This window comes from Lissotriton helveticus, chromosome 4_1 (genome assembly GCF_964261635.1).
Source record: "Lissotriton helveticus chromosome 4_1, aLisHel1.1, whole genome shotgun sequence".
In the NCBI taxonomy this organism is placed as follows: domain Eukaryota; kingdom Metazoa; phylum Chordata; class Amphibia; order Caudata; family Salamandridae; genus Lissotriton; species Lissotriton helveticus.
The window spans coordinates 869,027,779-869,046,131 of record NC_136063.1 but is presented as its reverse complement, the minus strand read 5'-3'; the positions used below and the strand labels follow the sequence as shown (position 1 = coordinate 869,046,131).

The window sequence follows — 18,353 nt, the reverse complement described above, 5'->3', positions numbered from 1 at the left end:
CTGATTCATGGCCTGAAGGAAACCTTATTCTCCCTAGGGAAAATCCATCTGCCCACCCCTCACTCCGCAACACCCCCATCCCACCGCTTCCCAGAAGGAATGAATCACCTCCCCCCAACCGGACCCTGACGCCCCCAGGTTCTCGGCCATCACTCACCAAACCCTGGACTGAGTCATGAGCAGACAGACCCAGAAGAACAAATCCCTTCCTCTCCCCCCAGGAAGTGACCGCACTCGCCTCATCATGAGAACACCCCATTAACCAGCTAGCTCAGGCTCCGCCGTTAAACTCTACTCCCATCTCCTTGATCCAAGTCATTACTGGAAGGGGTAGGGACCCTCCCCACCGAAGAGCCACTAGACCCCCAACGTTACTATCCTCCTAACCCAGAGCCCAGCCTGGCAATCCGAAAACAAAAGATGAACCTTCCATTAACTGTATTCTTATCAACATCCGATCTGCCATCAAACACGCAACGGAAATAGCAGAAGCCATCCTCTCCCACGACCTGAATGTAGCTTTCATCATGGAGACCTGGCTGAACACCCTGTCCTACCCCAATATGGACCTGCTGGTGCCGCCTGATTTCTCAATTATCCACAAAGACAGACCCGAGCACAAAAGTGGCGGCATAGCAATTATTCCCAAAAGTGACATCTCCATCTTAGAAAGTCCCTCTTGCCTGTATAACTCGTTCGAATGCCTATCGGTCAACATCAAATCGCCGACAAACAGTTCACTACAATGCCACCTCCTATACCACCATCCAGGCAACTCTAACGAATTTGGAGCTCAGCCGTCGGACCTGATCACCCAATCCACACTCAACAACGACAACAGCATAATTCTGGGCAACCTCAACATAAGATGGAACGAAACAAAAAACCCGCTCCTTCAATCTCTCAGCAGCCTCCTGCAAGACAACGATATGATCCAACACTGCTCAGAGGAAACACACCACAGAGGAGCAATCCTGGATGCAATCATTGAGGACAAAAATTCAATCACGATTGACTACACCATCCCAGTGGACTGGTCCGACCACCACATCATACTTTTTTCATATCAACCAACCGGCCTTCTCCCAACCACCTATTCAGGCCTCTCCTAAATGGGTCAGGAACACTACCCGAGTCCCCCGAGACAAACTTGAAGAAGGACTAAGCACGCTCCTCCCAATCAAGGCGGAGCACCTCTCAACCACGGAACTCACCTTGCTCTACCATTTCAACTTGCCGCTCACCTTGGACCGGCTGGCACCCTTGAAACTTAAAAAAAAACAGAAGCACCCCCTCCAGGTCCTGGTTCACCACAGACATAAATGAGGAAAGAAGAGACCTCAGAACCCTAGAAAGAACCTGAAGGAATAACCCCTCCTCCCTCCATCGTGATCAACTCAAGGCAGCACGCAGAAACTACTATAAACACATCAATGTTAAAAACCGCCCCAAAGAACTCTTTAACGTCATTAGGAGCCAAACATCCAATCCAGTGACAGCCAACATGGTGGCGTCCAAAACCCACTGTGACAACTTTGCAAGCTTTTTCAATGAAAAAATCGGCAAAATTGATAGATCGCTCAGCACTAAGCTCTCCACCCCACGGAGATCCCGACACCAGCAACAAATTGCAATACCCCAGTGATCACGCCTACTCGCTGGTCATCCTTCCATCCCGTACAGGAAGAAGTGATAAGTAATCTGATTGCCACCGCTAAACCCTCTTCCCACTCCCTCGATCAGGTACCCACGAGACTGACTAAAGACCTGAAGCTTACACTAGCTCCAATATGGTGCAAGATTATCAACAGCTCACTGAGCAAGGGAACCATTCCAGACTGCCTCAAAGTATGACAAGTAACACCGCTACTAAAAAAAACTGGCCTTGACCCTAAGGACATGAACAACTTTAGACCGGTATCGAACCTTCCTCTCTTATCCAAAATTCTAGAAAGATGTGTTCTGCCACAGTTAACCCAACACCTAGAGAACATCAAACTACTAGACCCACACCAATCAGGATTCATAAAGGGCTGCAGCACTGAAACCGCAATCTTAAATGTCTTAGACGATCTTCACATGTCACTTGACTCTGACCAATGTAGCCTTCTCATCCTTCTAGACCTTTCGGCCGCGTTCGACACAGTTGACCACACCCTGCTCCTCAAAGTCCTCCAGGAGAGAGCAGGTATTGAAAAGACGGTGCTAAAATGGTTCTCCTCTTTTTTCAAGAACTTCACACAAATAATAAAAATCAATAGCTTTGAGTCGTACCCCCTCCCCGTTAGCAGAGGAATTCCACAAGGGTCTGTTCTCTCCTCACAACTTTTCAACATCTACATGGAACCCCTCACCTCACTTCTAAGGAACTCCAACATCCCCTTCCACCTGTATGCGGACGACACACAACTTTATCTGGAAACCACCTCGATCGCAGACATTCACAGACTTAATGTCACGCTCATTGAGGTCCAACATTGGCTCTCAACTAACCACCTCAAACTCAACCAAGAGAAAAAAAAGTGTTCCTCATCTCTAATAGAGACGAAAACCCCCAAATTGCAGAATGGCTCAAAGCCATAGATGCCCTCAATGGTGCCCATGTGCCAATGGACTCGGTGAAATCTCTAGGGATTACCCTCGACCCCAAAGTGGACATGAAAAAACACATCTCAAAAACCGCCAAAAATGTGTTCCTTAATCTGAAACTGCTCTGCAAAATAAAACCCTTCCTCCCCCCGAAAGATCTTAAACAGGCCACTCAGGCATTGGTGCTCTCCAGAATTGACTATGGTATCGCAGCACTGACCGGGACAGCAAAATCTCACCTAGGGCCTCTTACAACTACCCTCAAAGCTGCAGCAAGAATGGTCACAGGAACGAAGAAATACGAGCACATCTCACCGGCACTCAAGGAACTGAAAGGGCTTCCTATCGGCCAACGAGCCAGCTGCCGTGCAGCTTGCCTTATGCACAAAGCCCTGCACACAGGCAAACCAGAATATCTGGCAGCCAAACTCAAAAGGGACGGTCAGTTTAGGATCCTCAGAAGTTCCAACACACTTCTACTCATCCCACTGAAATCACGGAATCACAAAACCTCAATTAAATCCTTTGCGGCAAATGCTCCCAAGTTCTGGAACTCCATCCCCCCCATATCAGAATGACCACCTCCTTCCCGAAATTCAAGATACTACTCAAAGCCCTCTTCCTAGAGCGCTCCCGACCGTAACGAGAAATCCACTATTGACTGGGGGAAGGACTGCTATTCCCCTTTCTCGAAATCCCACAGCCTTAAGACGTGCTCTCGAACACTGTTCCATATTGCTCTTAAGTTGGTGATCAGCAGACTATTATTTCTCTTTTTGCTCTTTGTTCTTGTTTTCTGCCCAAAATTTCTTGTTCATAACTGTACATGCTGTGAAGCGCTCTGATACCCTCGGGTCCAGCTAGCGCTATAAAAAACTTCAATTAAGAAAAAAATAAGAAATCACATGTGAAGTGCATGTGAAAGGAAAGAACAGCCAACGCATTTCGTCCAATACATTGGGCTTCTTCAGGGCATGCGCTTTATAATATATAACGCATTTTGTTCAGTACATTGGACTTCTTCAGGGCATGCCCATAATAATATATGGAGGGTGATAATGCCACCAATTGTCCATTCAAATGAGGGAGTCATTCGTAACTATGTTTTACATATGCACGATCGCATTCAAGCATGGAAACCGGTTCTGCATGAAATGTTATTTTATCCAAGTTACGGTAACCAAGGACATATAATCCCTTGAGTCGGTACCATAATACGTGCCGATAAACAGCCTGCACTTCTCCGGTACCCTAATGTAGTGAGCTAAGACTTGGCTCTCTACTCAAGGGATGATGTGCCCTTGGTTTCCGTAACTTGGATAAAATAAAATTTCATGCAGAATTACCGGTTTCCATGCTTGATTTGGATTGTGCATATGTAAAACATAGTAACGAGTTACTCCATCATTTGGATTCTATTTTTTGGCATATATGAGCAACGTGCCATTATTTTTATGATTTATGATTAAGCATTAAACCCCAACAATGCCAGATTATGCTTCTTCATTAAGATTATAATGAAACGTAATGGTACATTTACAAAGCGTTTTCACTAGGCATTTTTGATTTTCATACAATGACTTTGTGACAAACCTTGTTGAGAGAATAAGATAGAACACACCAATTGTATTTGAGCAAACAGTGGTGGATCCGGTGTTCCCCAAATGGCGTTGAGGTCCTCTTCATGGTGTGGAGGCCCTTACAGAATGATGGGAGATGGTTAACAAGGTGTAGCTCATTAAGGTACTCAGAGTGGCGGCCTCAATGTCCACTGGAGATTTCCTGACATGCCCTTTGAGCAAGTGCCTGGTCAGAGAGGGTACATAGGTGGCAGGGTGAGGAAATAAGATAGCCTGTTCAAACTTAGTCTTGACTGGCAGTGTAAGAGCCAGCTATGAGTCAAAGGCTTTTAAACACTGTTTCACTGTTTTAGGTCATCCCTGACCAATTTTAGGATGCCAACTACTAAGATCCCTTGACAAAAAATTACAAAATAGTGCTTACCTACCTACAAAGTGACTATACGCTCCTGTTGAAATATATACGATCTAAATTCTACTATAAACATATTGCTGCAGCAGGTATCCAAGATTCTGGATGTGGTTAGTACAGAATCTCAATTTTAAAAATGTATTACAATATATTTTCATTCAATACAAAGCGTTGGCTTTCACAAAAAGCTGTTGTTTTTTTCTATCATGTGCTGAAATATCAAAGTTGCTGTTATGGTCTTGTTGCCACTATTTTCATAAATAGAACGATATTACGTATGGCTTATCGATGTATGGAATGACAATTATTGCTCACACTGGACTGAGTTTGACTTTCAAGAGGAATTCCCATTCTGGTGCATGGAATCATGACAGGCAGCCTTTTGTTTACGTGTAAGTAGTTTGATAAAATAATAAATTCGGTCTACGATGTGAAATTTCTATTTCTGCAAATGAATACCCCCATTTCGAGTGGGCCAATACATTCAGAAACGTGTGGTAACTCCATTTTCCACATACTTCAGAATTTTTTGTTTTTTGTAATAAATATCAGCAGGTTAAAACTGCTGACATTTATTAGGGGAAAACGCCCTGTGTTTATAGAAACATGCATATTATTGACTTTTGCATGACATCCCCAAAAACTCATAATAGCTGGAAATGATCCCACACGATAAATACCTAACAGTGTCAGTTTTGATCTGATGCGATAATTATCACATCTAATAGTGGCCACCTCATAATAATCAGGGCCTCAGTCTTAGATATGTGGTTGTTTTGGCTTGTCCCTCCTTTAACTGCTAAAGAGCATCCACAAAATCGCATGGTCGTGGGTATTCACTATCAATTTCCAAGTAGCTTACCATCCTGGAAACAATCAAAAGGGTAACCTTGTCAATACACCACTAAATGCATCAGCAGAGTCTGAGTGGGTCATTGAACACCACCAAATGGAAATGGTATAGTTCTAATCACTAAAGCTATAGAATCAAACACCACACCCTGGCAGGCTCTCGAAGCCTGGTATATTTTACACAGTAAGTTAAGTCAAAGTATTACTGCACAAAGTAATTGTTACAAATAGTTTTTTTTCTCTTTCAGGGATTATTCGTGTCTCTTCGCAGACAGACAGGGAAGCTCAAGAGCAGTATTATGTCATTATCCAGGCAAAGGATATGGTCGGTCAAATGGGCGGACTCTCGGCCACAGCCACTGTAACCATCAACTTGTCTGACATCAACGACAATGGGCCAAAATTTCAACAAAGTAAGAGAAGCATCGATTTTTCGTTTTCAACAGGAACTAAATAGAGCATTTGTGTGTTTGTAAAATGTATTATCCCTAAAAAATTATCACATGTACAGGGGCAAGTCGAGAATTTAGCATTTTAGGAAAATATTGCCTTAGAGGGAAATTGGGTTTCATTCAATTGAAGTTATCATTGCGTGTTGTGCTGGATCTCAGTATTCAAGGCTAAAAAGATTTTCGCTTTTAAATGTATCCAATTTCTTGATTAATGATAAAAAAGGCCTGAACGAATGAAAAATGTATTTAGAAATCAATGGCTATATATTTTTTTGTAATAGTTGTTTTATCATTTTTAGGAAAAAAAGTATAGTGTAATATTAAATGTGCTAAATATATAATCCCTCTTATTGTGCTCACCCATCTAGAGCTCTATCACCTGTCAGTCCTCGAGTCTGCACCCTTGGGTTCATACGTTGGTAGAATTATGGCTGATGACAGTGACATCGGAGAGAATGCAGAAATGAAGTACATCTTTGAAGAAGGAGATGGTTTAAATTATTTTGACATTGTTACTGACAACAGCACCCAAGAAGGGATCATTACATTAAAAAAGGTGAGTAGGAAAGAATAAACCTAAGGAAAATACTCAATTGCAATAATATTCCATCTGGAAATTTTAAATGTGAAAGGACTTGAACTCATTCATTCTAAACTTGAGTTGGGTTAGAAAGTAACACTTAGGGGTCGATTACGATGTCAGTTGGAAACCCTCCGACCGCTAGTCGGAACATTTCCGACCTATATGGTTGATTTGCAGTCTGACCGCTGAGTTACGATGTCGGCGGTTGGAACGTGAACCAGTCGTTCATTCTTATATGGTTCCGACCGGCTCTCTCAGTCTTCCAGTAAGTTGTAATGTGATGTATTCTGATAGGTTCTGAATCGATCCCCCTATTCCTGACCCTATTCTGGTTAAACAAACCAACAAGTTAACTAGCAGTCAGCCCATGAGGCAGAAAACCCCCATGATGCAGATACCGTTATCTGACGCAGTCACACTACGGCACAGGAACGTGTTATCTGATTAGGTCATAACGCTTGCGATCTAATTAGACAAGCGATATTCCTCCAGCCCCTGATAAGGCATACGGAGTTCTCATAACAAATCAAACCTATGACAACCTGGGCAAAACCCTGCGGCCATTGTTTTGATTTCACCGAGAACTTCAGCAAAAGAATGTGCTAACGAGCAAGTCGTATGACATCCTTATTGACGTATCTATGTCCATCCTTACGTCAATCTCGGCACCTTAAAGGTATAAATATTACCGATATTGCCCTATGCAAACACACGCGGTGGTGACGAGACGGAGCAGCCATACTTGCCGAAGCCCAGAGCAGAGCAGACCCCGCTGGCACAGCCCCGCCTTCCTGACGCGCTGAGAACGAGACGCGCTGCTTTCTCCTGCCGAGAGATCCAGCACCGGCGCTTCCGGGTAGCCCTCGCAGGCAGCCTGGAATATCGAGACCAGAGAGAGAGATACCATCCCTCATTCATCCTTAATTCCAGGTACAGAACTGAATAACCCCTCACAGAGAATTCTTTAGTTATTCACTTGGCAAAAACAAACTTAACTTAAACTGTAACTTTCTATTCCCGCCCACGTATTAGGCTTTGGTCAGGTACACGGGGTAGGCGTATTTAGAAACACCAGTTGAGTACGTTTAGTCAAATGTATATGTGTATATAATATATTTTATTCATTTTAAAACATCTTATGGCTTAGAAACCATATCAATGTTTTTACAGTATTATTTTATACTTCTGCTTTTAATGTATGCACTTTACTTAACTATAAGTATTGCAATAATATCGATCCATTTCTCTTGTATGAGAAAAGAGACTGATCAATAAATAACACCTTTTTATTGAACACGCCCGTCTCCTCCTTTTCTCTACATTCTGATGAGACTAAGAATGCACGTACTGACTGAGTAAAATAAATTGCCTTTTGTTCACACGACTCTCGAGATACACTCTTGATTAGAGCAAAGTTGTCATGTTCTATGGTTGTCAGAAACTAAATCCCTTCTTGTCTAATCAGGGAAGTTAATTCCTTCCTGAACATTCGAGAAAGTTTCTAGTGAACTCTGAGCTAGCTGGCAAACCCAAAACTTTAAGTCTAATATCGTCAGTAGTAGACCTAGTTAACGTCTGGTCTAGGCCTTTACTATTGAAGGTATTATTCCAATGCGCAGAGCCTATTGGGATAATAGGAACTACACTACATGGCGCCCAACGCGTTTGGAAAGGGCGATAAAACTAACGTAAGACATTTAAAGTAACTCAGTCGTGCTTTCTCACTCAGACCCCTTTCTCCCATAATACTCCAAAGACGTCTGGAGTGGGTGAAAGGTCATATCCGCCAGACCTCGCAGGAGGGAACTCCTATGTATGGTTCTTGGTATAGTCAACGTTGAAGGATACACTGTTCCAAAATATTGTGCATCTAATCTTTGTTTCCATAAGAAACCTGATCTGCAAACAAACAAAATAACCATCCTGTCAGTAAAATGGTAGACAGTGATGAAGAAAGAGAGGCAGTTAGATTAGCAACTGAACTCGCAGCAGCCGATGCTACCATGCAGGAAGCAGACCCGGATATAATACTCATCCCGGTCATCAAAAGGAAATCTATAACCATAAAACTTATAGAAAATGGACTGACACCTAGAGGTGGTACAGTCATATTCGTAATTGAGGCACACGAATATCGGCAGACAGAGGTATACTATTCATGGATACATTTTCCAGCAGCAAATCCTGTAACAAAGTACTTCCACTATTACAAAATAGAGGAACCTCCTGAAACGTACACTCCTTTCGAGGAGGTGGAAGTACCACTCAAATTTCAAGAGCATTTGCTCTTATTTGATGGCGCCCTAAAACATAATAATCACATCACCAGGCTCGGTCCTTTAGGTAGACCAGGAGCAACGTGGCCGGTCCTAGCCGGATACACACCACATCCAGACATCGACGGGATGTCTGCAGCTAACCTGTTAACACAGCTAAAACAATTAATAAAAATACATAGACAATTAGTCCAGTATGTGATGCGGACTTCAACAATTCAGCCAGCGATTAAACTCCCACAGCTGACCCCTCACCAGGGGAACACAAATAAAATTACACCACAGAACATCCAGTCCTGCCTAGGTAAAGTACCGGCTAAACGGGAACAAATACCATTCTGGCTAGCGCAGAAAATCACCCAAATAGAGGCGGTGTTTCCAGACACCACCCCGCTAGAAAAGCACAAGATTCTGACTATCTGTCTTCCAATGGGAATCGCACCACACATTGAGGACTGTGACACTTGGGGTACAGTCTTTGCTTCCATCTACACAAAAACGCACGGTGTTCCATCCATTTCGGTAATACCAGATGTGCTAAAACAAATTCAAGACGAATACGGTCCAGAACCCGCTTTAACTCTTGGTATGAAATTACTAAAAGACTTCAAGCAGGTCTCGGCTATATTATTAGCCAATATAAAGGGAGAAGCAGCAAACGTGGCGATCCGCCAGAGGTTAAAGGAAACAGATATAGCAGACCAACCAGCTGAAATTGCCAGAATCATAGAAAAATCCTATGAGAAACTAGGCAGAGATAGTTTAGGTGGAATACCAGTAAAACCACAACTAATTGAAAGTCCTGAAAAAATATTTTTTAATAATAATTCAACATCACAGAAAAAAAGCTGGGATGGAAACAAACAATCCAATCCCAAAGAAAAGAAATTCCAGGCCAGAGGAAGGTCTCCTAGGCGAAGAGAGAAATCTCCGAACCAAAGACACAGGTCACCCCAGAGTGACCCCTCTGGGAAAAGATATAACCTTAGAAATAGGGATAATATAAAAAAGCCTGATAGATATCAAGACATTGATACACGTCCCTCTCAATCTTTTCAGACTTCCTCGCAGAAATCGGAAAGAAGAGGACGATCAGAACAAAGAGAAGAGCACGCCAAGTCCAAAGACAAGGAACCTGCTCAGCTAAAAAAGAAATTACAATTTCCAAAGAAGAAGGTAGCCAGCATTAAAATAGTTAACAATGCCGAGAATTCTGAGGACACAACTGAAAAACGGGGAATGGGCTCAGACAATGCTAGACAGCGCAGCAGAAGTGAGCATAGCTCGCAAAGTCCTTATGAATCATCTGGAGACAGTGGACACGAATGAATATCTTCAAGTGGAAACTGCAGACACCAGAGTTAGCAAACCTCACAAAATATACGAAATAACATTACGTATAGAGGGAGATAAGACTAGAAAAATAAGGGGACTATTTCGGGATAATCTCTCCAAGGGCTATGATATCCTTCTAGCTGAAAAAGACTGGCCACCAGAGTTTGTCAGGGATTGCCCTCATGGCGAAGAAGTAATTATGCCTGCCTTCTCAAATCATATCCCAATTCATAAAAAATACACACTTGCTAGAAAGTGGGCAGTGGCTCTAGCCCCTGCTTTATATAAAAATCACGTGGGATGGGATGAGGACTCTACTCCTCACAAAATCCAGTTAAAATCACAACCTACTGCACAAAGGCAGTACCCAATTAAGCAAGAAGCTAAAAAACAGGTAAAAGAAATACTAGATCAGCTAGAATACCAGGGGGTGATTGAAACTTGCACCTCACAAATGAACAACCCTTTGTTTCCGGTCTCCAAACCAGACAATTCATATCGTCTAGTTTTGGATTACCGACACCTTAACACATGTTGCAAAACTTTTGCAGTGCAAAATTCGCATAGTGCTGCACTAATGAATAACATAGTGCGCAAAAAATACAAAACAACATTAGACATCTCTAATGGATTCTTTTGTCAAAACATAGCACCAGAGAGCAGATATTTGTCTGCGTTCTCAATAAATGGCACTCAAAAACAATTCTGTCGGTTAGCCCAGGGGTACAAGAACAGCCCGGGAGTATTCTCAGCGAGAGTAACAGAATTACTACAAATATATGATGATGAAGCATTATCTTATGTCGACGACATTTACTTAACAGATGATGACTTGGAGACTCACTTGAAGAGAGTGAACACCATAATACTTGGGTTCGCAGCAGAGGGTTACAAATTCAACTTTAAAAAATCCAGAATTGCCCATCTGACAGTCCTGTTCTTAGGATATGAATTATCAAGTGAAGGCAAAAGCCTGGCTGACAATTTCCTAGAGAAATGTGCCGTAATCCAAGCACCTAGAACACTAAAAAACCTACAGTCGATTCTAGGCTTCCTAAATTTCGGAAGAACATACATTGCAAATTACGCAGAAAGGGTCAAACCCCTTTATGATCTGATAAAACCAGATTTTAAAAGATCCAATTGGACTCAAATACACACAGAAATTTTGAGATCCTTACAAACAGACATGCTAATTAAAACAAAATTAGAAACACGTGATAACACACGGAATCTTGTGATTCGAGTCATCCCAGGGAGATGCGGATTCACATACCTGACCTCTAATGAGGGAGAAAAGGTACCAATTGCATTCAAATCACACTTATACACAGAAGCTGAACAGAAACTCAGCAACAAAGAAAAAATTGTTCATGCAGTTCAAACCGCAATAGCTAGAGAAAAAGATCAAGCTGACGGTAGACATATCACAGTCAGAACAGCAGAATCAGCCTTTGAGGCACTAACAACACCGTGTAATTTACCAACAACAACATTGAATCCGGAATGGATACAATGGGTGAATTCAATCACAACGGACAAAGTATACTATTACTTTGATCCAGAACTAGAAGAATTAAAAAATCTAGATTATGAAAGAACATTCCCTCTGCCAATCGACATTCTGCCTTTACGACATTACGCCTGTGTAATTTATACAGACGGACATGCCCAACCCCCCGCTTGGGGAGAACAGGCATACAACCCCACATGTGGGATTACAAAAGAAGTGTGGCGCGGAGGTAAACTAAAACCTCTATTAACAAAAACACACTCAGTAGAAACTAATTCAGAACAACAAACTGAAATACTAGCATTGAAAATGGCGCTAGATAATGCGGATCGCGAATTCCCGACACTTATAGTGTCAGATTCATATTACTGCGTCAAATCATATAACAAGGATTTGCAGACATGGATTCAAAACGGTTACAAAGATGACACAGATGCACCAATAAAGCAGAAACTGCTCTGGGAACAAATAGCTCTTTTACAAAAAGAGCTACCAAAGGCTCAAGTGACACACTCACTGAGTCATCAGCGCGATGGCGTTCACGTTACAGGGAATTCATTGGCTGAGACAGCCACAGCGGCAGCCACTAAATCGGCACCCGTAGTTCGAAAAAAGCGTACATTAAAATACATTGACGGTGAAACAGTGCTGGCGGTGAAAACGTCATCAAAAGGCGACTGCTCAGCGCTACCGATCAACTATCCACTCAATTATACATACATAATCGATGCAAACTCCGTCCCTTTTGCCCGAATCCCTGGAGTGGGGGATAGAGTGATTCCAAACATGGACAGGAGAAACTTGTTAATCGCAGACGCACATATGGGCGAGGGTCTCAGACACCTCAAACTAAAAGATTCTCTGGAAGAATTACAATCAAGGTACTGGTGGCCAGGCATGAGCCTGCATCACACCATGTTTGTAAAAAACTGCCCAAACTGCAACAGAATTCGCAGTGGGGAGAGAAACAGTGTAATACCTCGTCGTTTCACTCCCGAAAAAATCAAGAGTAAAAAGCAAGGCTTGCGATTAACATATACAGGCTAGTTTCCACTTATAATGTAGATCACCAGCACTCGGCTGACGTCTGGACTATTATACAAAGATTTGCGAGTCTAAATGGCATATACGCTAAGAGCATGCTACGTTTGACCATTGTTTTCACTCTAGCCCTCCAGCCTGAGGGGAAACATGGCCAAATGAGCATAGCACAGCGGGAATCTTCTCACTTCCTTCCTGAGGGATACGGGATGGTGTAAAGAAAAAACCAAGGCATAAAGCAATCTATAACGGCAAAGGTATTAGGTTCGGGAGCTGGGTGGGTCAAACATCTAATAAGTGTCCAACGTAGTCTAAATAACTTGCCAAGAAATTCTCTGAAGGGATTCAGTGCGTACGAATTATTATTTGGAACTAGGATGTTGATCTCTGACATTGATAGTCAGACTTCAGTGGTGAAAGAAAAAAGCTTTGATATCAAAGACCGTTTGGCTATTTTGCAGGACTTAAACAAAACAAGAAAAGACCTGAGCAACATAAAGTTGAAACAACAGCCAACAACCACTGAAGAACCACCACCTGTCCCAGCAAGACCTGTCTGGATTCCAAAAGTCGGGGATCTAGTCAGGGAAAAGATCGCGGTAAAGAAGGAATTTGGGCCTTCTTACAGGAAAGCAGTTCCTGTCTTGTCTATCAACGGGACAAGATCTGTTGTACTACCGCCACTTGCTGGTAAAAAGGAGAACCGAGTTGTATCCATCGACCTGGTAAAACCACAATCATGTGGCCGATAACAAACAGTAGGCCAAGTGGACTCCCAATAAGTAGCCGAACACCAAGGTTTGCTACCAGTACAGAGGTTCTAACAAAGAGGTTAATCACTTTCGAAACACCTACAGAAGAACAACAAGGACTATGCAACAATGCAATGGAACTTAGACCTCTGAAAACCCAAATAAAAACATTTAGCAGAGACACACCAATCTACAATGAAGTACCAAGCGAAAATGCAGGAAACAGTAATCCTGAAGTAATTGGAACAATTGACAGAACTGCATCCGGCTACTTCATAAACTTCGATGATTCCTCTGAAGGCTTCAGTGAATCAAAGACACAGACATCATCAAAAACCTTTAAAGATAAAGCTAAAGAACTTTTGAAACAACTGAAAGAAACATATCTGATTTCTCCATGGATCGAATTTTGGGTGGGTTTTGGTGCATTTATCCTCATACTTTGGCTCATCATGGTACTTACTTTGGGACGCTTCATTGAGGGAAAATATGCTAAAATGGACACAGCAAGTCAGAAAATCAACTTGATCCTCAAACCACACACATCGTCACACGTCGAGAAAAGAGAACTTTCTCCAGTCAACTTCACAGCCAATCCGATACCGGGTGGGGTAGCCTGGGACAACACTGACTATGAAATTTATGGTCCGGTCGAAATCCTGAAATATCCACACCAAATTAAGATCTCATTGAGAGACTTTGCAAAACCAAGCTCATTTGCTGATGATTGGGACTTCGAGAGCATTAATAATATGATGTCTGACTTAGTAATGTCTGCTAAATTTACCGAACATGATTATTTGCAGGGTTCTACAAATTATGATAGTATGTACTGTTATAACCACTATGGTAACCATTTTCTACATATATCTGCACAACCTAGAAATGTTTTAAATTATAATCAATGGGAACATTGTGCAACCCCTCCAAAAGGAAGCTCAAGAACCTTCTATGACAAATATTCATACTTTTCAGGTTTTAACATAAGTAATGCTGAAGCATTTTATTTCAAATTGTCAAACAAGACAGGAACTAAGACCATGATAACAAACACAAAATTGATATATTCGGACTCATTTTTTGAACAAATGAATACTTTTGGTTTTGATTATTGGGACAAAAATGTGGAATTGAAAAGTGTTTGGGGTACAAAAGAATGGCAAGTACAGGGTATAGAATCTTTGTTTAGAGCCTGCATGATCCCAGAACAAATGATATTTTTAAATGACACTGTTCAACAAACTACCTGTCTTTGCCTAGCCAAAATTAAAGACTTAAATAAACCGTCTATTCCAAAACCAACAATGTACAGCAATAGAACTATAGATGAAGAGATAGACGTAAATTATGTATTAAACCAAAACAGAACACATCCAGATTGGAAACAGTGGTTGATCTGGCCCACAGATACTAATAACTGTCAAGACAGATTCCTGAACAAAACACAGGGGTTAAAAATGACCAGGCCAGACCCTAGATATCCCCAAAGAAATCACCCAGGGATAATAACCACCTACAGTGTGGGCAAATTATGCCTTCAGTGGCTACACACTTCCACACTGACAGAAATTAAGCAACACCTAACTTTACTTACTGATGGTGCTGACTTGCGTGATTTCATTTTGGGACCACGCAAACAGCGTCAGAAACGTTTAATAGCAGCCTCTGTATATGCAGCATACAATGAGGCCTGGAAGGTTACTCAAATTGAAACAGCAGAGAGAATACGGGAAATTGACCGTATTAATTTGGAAAAATCACTTTCTGTAGTGGACAATGGGTTAATGACTCTGTCCTCCAGAATTTTTTCTTTGGACAGCATTGTGTCTTCAGCAATCGACATATTATCGCAAGACTTACTGTTATTACAACACGGTCAGTCTCAATTGCGTTCTATTGTACAGCTTGGCTGGACGTTACAAAATCTACGTTCAGGCTATGTGCCTTGGCGTTTAATCAACACAACGTCACTATTCCAAATCTTTAACCTTACTGATAGACAAATCAGTATGGCACAAAAGGGTGCTGATTATACAATCTTGAGCATTGAAAAACTCGAAAGATTACCAGTGACAATGTCAGAACGACCTGTCAGTGAATGGATAATACATGGGATAATAAATATTCCAATCTCAACCTTCAGGTTTCAATACTGCCAAAAATATATACCGGCGGGCATGTACGAGAAATTTCGGAAAGGGGTACATTAAAACAACATGAAACCTGCCCTATTCACATGCATGCGTCAGTAATAAAGGACAGAAAGTGTTTCTTAGTGGCAATAATTGTGCGATGTCACTAAGCGGCACGCTTCTGTGTAACGGAATTAGTTTGCATGGAGCCTGTGAAGGGAATTCATACAACCTTTCATGTCACCAGCAAGGCGCACCTGCAACAGAGATAGAACCATTCTTTCAAAGACTCTATAATGGGAGTTACATTCTAATTGTCGATCGCAGATGTTGTAGTCTAATGCCCGGGACTCCTTATCTCGTAACTACGACTGCGAAGGTCAAGTGCTGTGGACGCTTATTGTTCCCCAGCTCCTTTCCAGACAGGGAGGCAAGGGCATGGCCCAACTTGAAAATTACTTCTATTCGAATAGATACTTTAAGCAGAATGAAAACAGTGCTTCTTCAGACGCCTACAAGGCTCACGTCATCAAAAGAAACGTATGATCTACAAGTCGCAAGGACGACTGCAGAGATACATTCATTGTTATCGACTAATTCCCCCTTACATTTCGCAGAAATCCTGAATGAAATCTTAAATATTTCTGATACCAATGGGGTCTCAAAGGTATTTAAGACAGTATTTTCGATGGCATTAACACCATTCAAAGCCATACTGGGTATTTTTCCAGATTTCGTCCATTCGATTTTTGGCGGACTTCCCCTGATCTTGGGACTAATTGCAGGAATCCTATTCTTGGTCCTTATTTTTCGTTATGGCAACCCATGTCACAGACCAAACTCTTGCGACAAGGGAAGAAACAATCCTAGCCATTGGATACCGGGACCGGATATCAAAAATCCGGGGACTCTCCCGGCTTAGAGACCTGAACATGACTTGGTTTCTATCATTTCGACCAATGTGGCAAAGATGTGTTTTACCTGTATTAAGGTGTCTGCTATGCGGAGAAGAATGCGTGTTAGACACCTGTCTGACGATACAATCGGATGCGCCAATGGATGCAGAAACATTGTTGAGCCCGATCAAGGTTCACGCTTTGTGCTGCCCTCAAAGGCTACCAATCCTGATGACGGCATTCGTGGAAGCTTCACCACTACGATTAAGGGGTAGTGAAGTTCAAGATGAAAGCAACATCGAACAGGTACGACCTTCTGTCAGCAATGCGAATCAGAATGTCAATGGAGACAATCATGCGCACGAATGCATGGTTACACCTTTTTCCGAGTTAGTGGAACTTTCCCAGGAAGCTGTTGACAGCTTTTTCGAAAGCCTAAATGATATGATGTTCTCACCAGAGCAGAAATAGAGACTTTTGAGCAAGCTCGCACACGGCGTTCCCTGAATTCGGCCTTCAACTTTAGAAATAAAGTCACATGAACGATTTTACCTCCAGTTCACGGACAGCAATTTTTCAGCAGCCCCAAAATATTTTTGCATATTTTTCGGGACACTATCTTCTGCTTAAAGTAAGAACTATTCTTAGAGAACTAAGGTTTCTAAATTTTAGATAGCTTATAGACATTAGCTGCCCGCTGGTATGTTCATAAATATTTTATTGTGTGATGGAATGGTCTCGAACTTTTTTTCTGTATTAAGAGCCATTTCATGTGTAGATTCTCATATACCAAATAGCAATAATGTATACAAATGCGTGATTACTTTGGCATTATTCTACAGCTTGAGTGCATACAATACAAATGATTGCAATTTCTTCCGTATATTTGAAAAATTTCAAAATGCATTTATGTATTATGTATTTTGGGGTGGTAAGGTATACACTATACTCTATAGTATGTTTTTACTATGCATAGATTAGTAAATATGTCCATAGTTAGCGTGGAGTGGGTGTGATGTATTCTTATAGGTTCTGAATCGATGCCCCTATTCCTGACCCTATTCTGGTTAAACAAACCAACAAGTTAACTAGCAGTCAGCCCATGAGGCAGAAAACCCCCATGATGCAGATACCGTTATCTGACGCAGTCACACTACGGCACAGGAACGTGTTATCTGATTAGGTCATAACGCTTGCGATCTAATTAGACAAGCGATATTCCTCCAGCCCCTGATAAGGCATACGGAGTTCTCATAACAAATCAAACCTATGACAACCTGGGCAAAACCCTGCGGCCATTGTTTTGATTTCACCGAGAACTTCAGCAAAAGAATGTGCTAACGAGCAAGTCGTATGACATCCTTATTGGCGTATCTATGTCCATCCTTACGTCAATCTCGGCACCTTAAAGGTATAAATATTACCGATATTGCCCTATGCAAACACACGCGGTGGTGACGAGACGGAGCAGCCATACTTGCCGAAGCCCAGAGCAGAGCAGACCCCGCTGGCACAGCCCCGCCTTCCTGACGCGCTGAGAACGAGACGCGCTGCTTTCTCCTGCCGAGAGATCCAGCACCGGCGCTTCCGGGTAGCCCTCGCAGGCAGCCTGGAATATCGAGACCAGAGAGAGAGATACCATCCCTCATTCATCCTTAATTCCAGGTACAGAACTGAATAACCCCTCACAGAGAATTCTTTAGTTATTCACTTGGCAAAAACAAACTTAACTTAAACTGTAACTTTCTATTCCCGCCCACGTATTAGGCTTAGGTCAGGTACACGGGGTAGGCGTATTTAGAAACACCAGTTGAGTACGTTTAGTCAAATGTATATGTGTATATAATATATTTTATTCATTTTAAAACATCTTATGGCTTAGAAACCATATCAATGTTTTTACAGTATTATTTTATACTTCTGCTTTTAATGTATGCACT

At 42.0% G+C, this 18,353-nt stretch overlaps 1 protein-coding gene across 1 annotated transcript in view; it reads left to right on the top strand.

The window, feature by feature from the left end:
• Positions 1 to 18,353, top strand: part of CDH19 (cadherin 19) — a 1,180,733-nt gene that overhangs the window by 730,374 nt on the left and 432,006 nt on the right. Inside the window, exons 5-6 of the mRNA XM_078687509.1 lie at positions 5,682 to 5,846; positions 6,254 to 6,441. Of these exons, the coding sequence (XP_078543635.1) occupies positions 5,682 to 5,846; positions 6,254 to 6,441 (353 nt within the window). The remainder of the gene's footprint in view (positions 1 to 5,681; positions 5,847 to 6,253; positions 6,442 to 18,353) is intronic.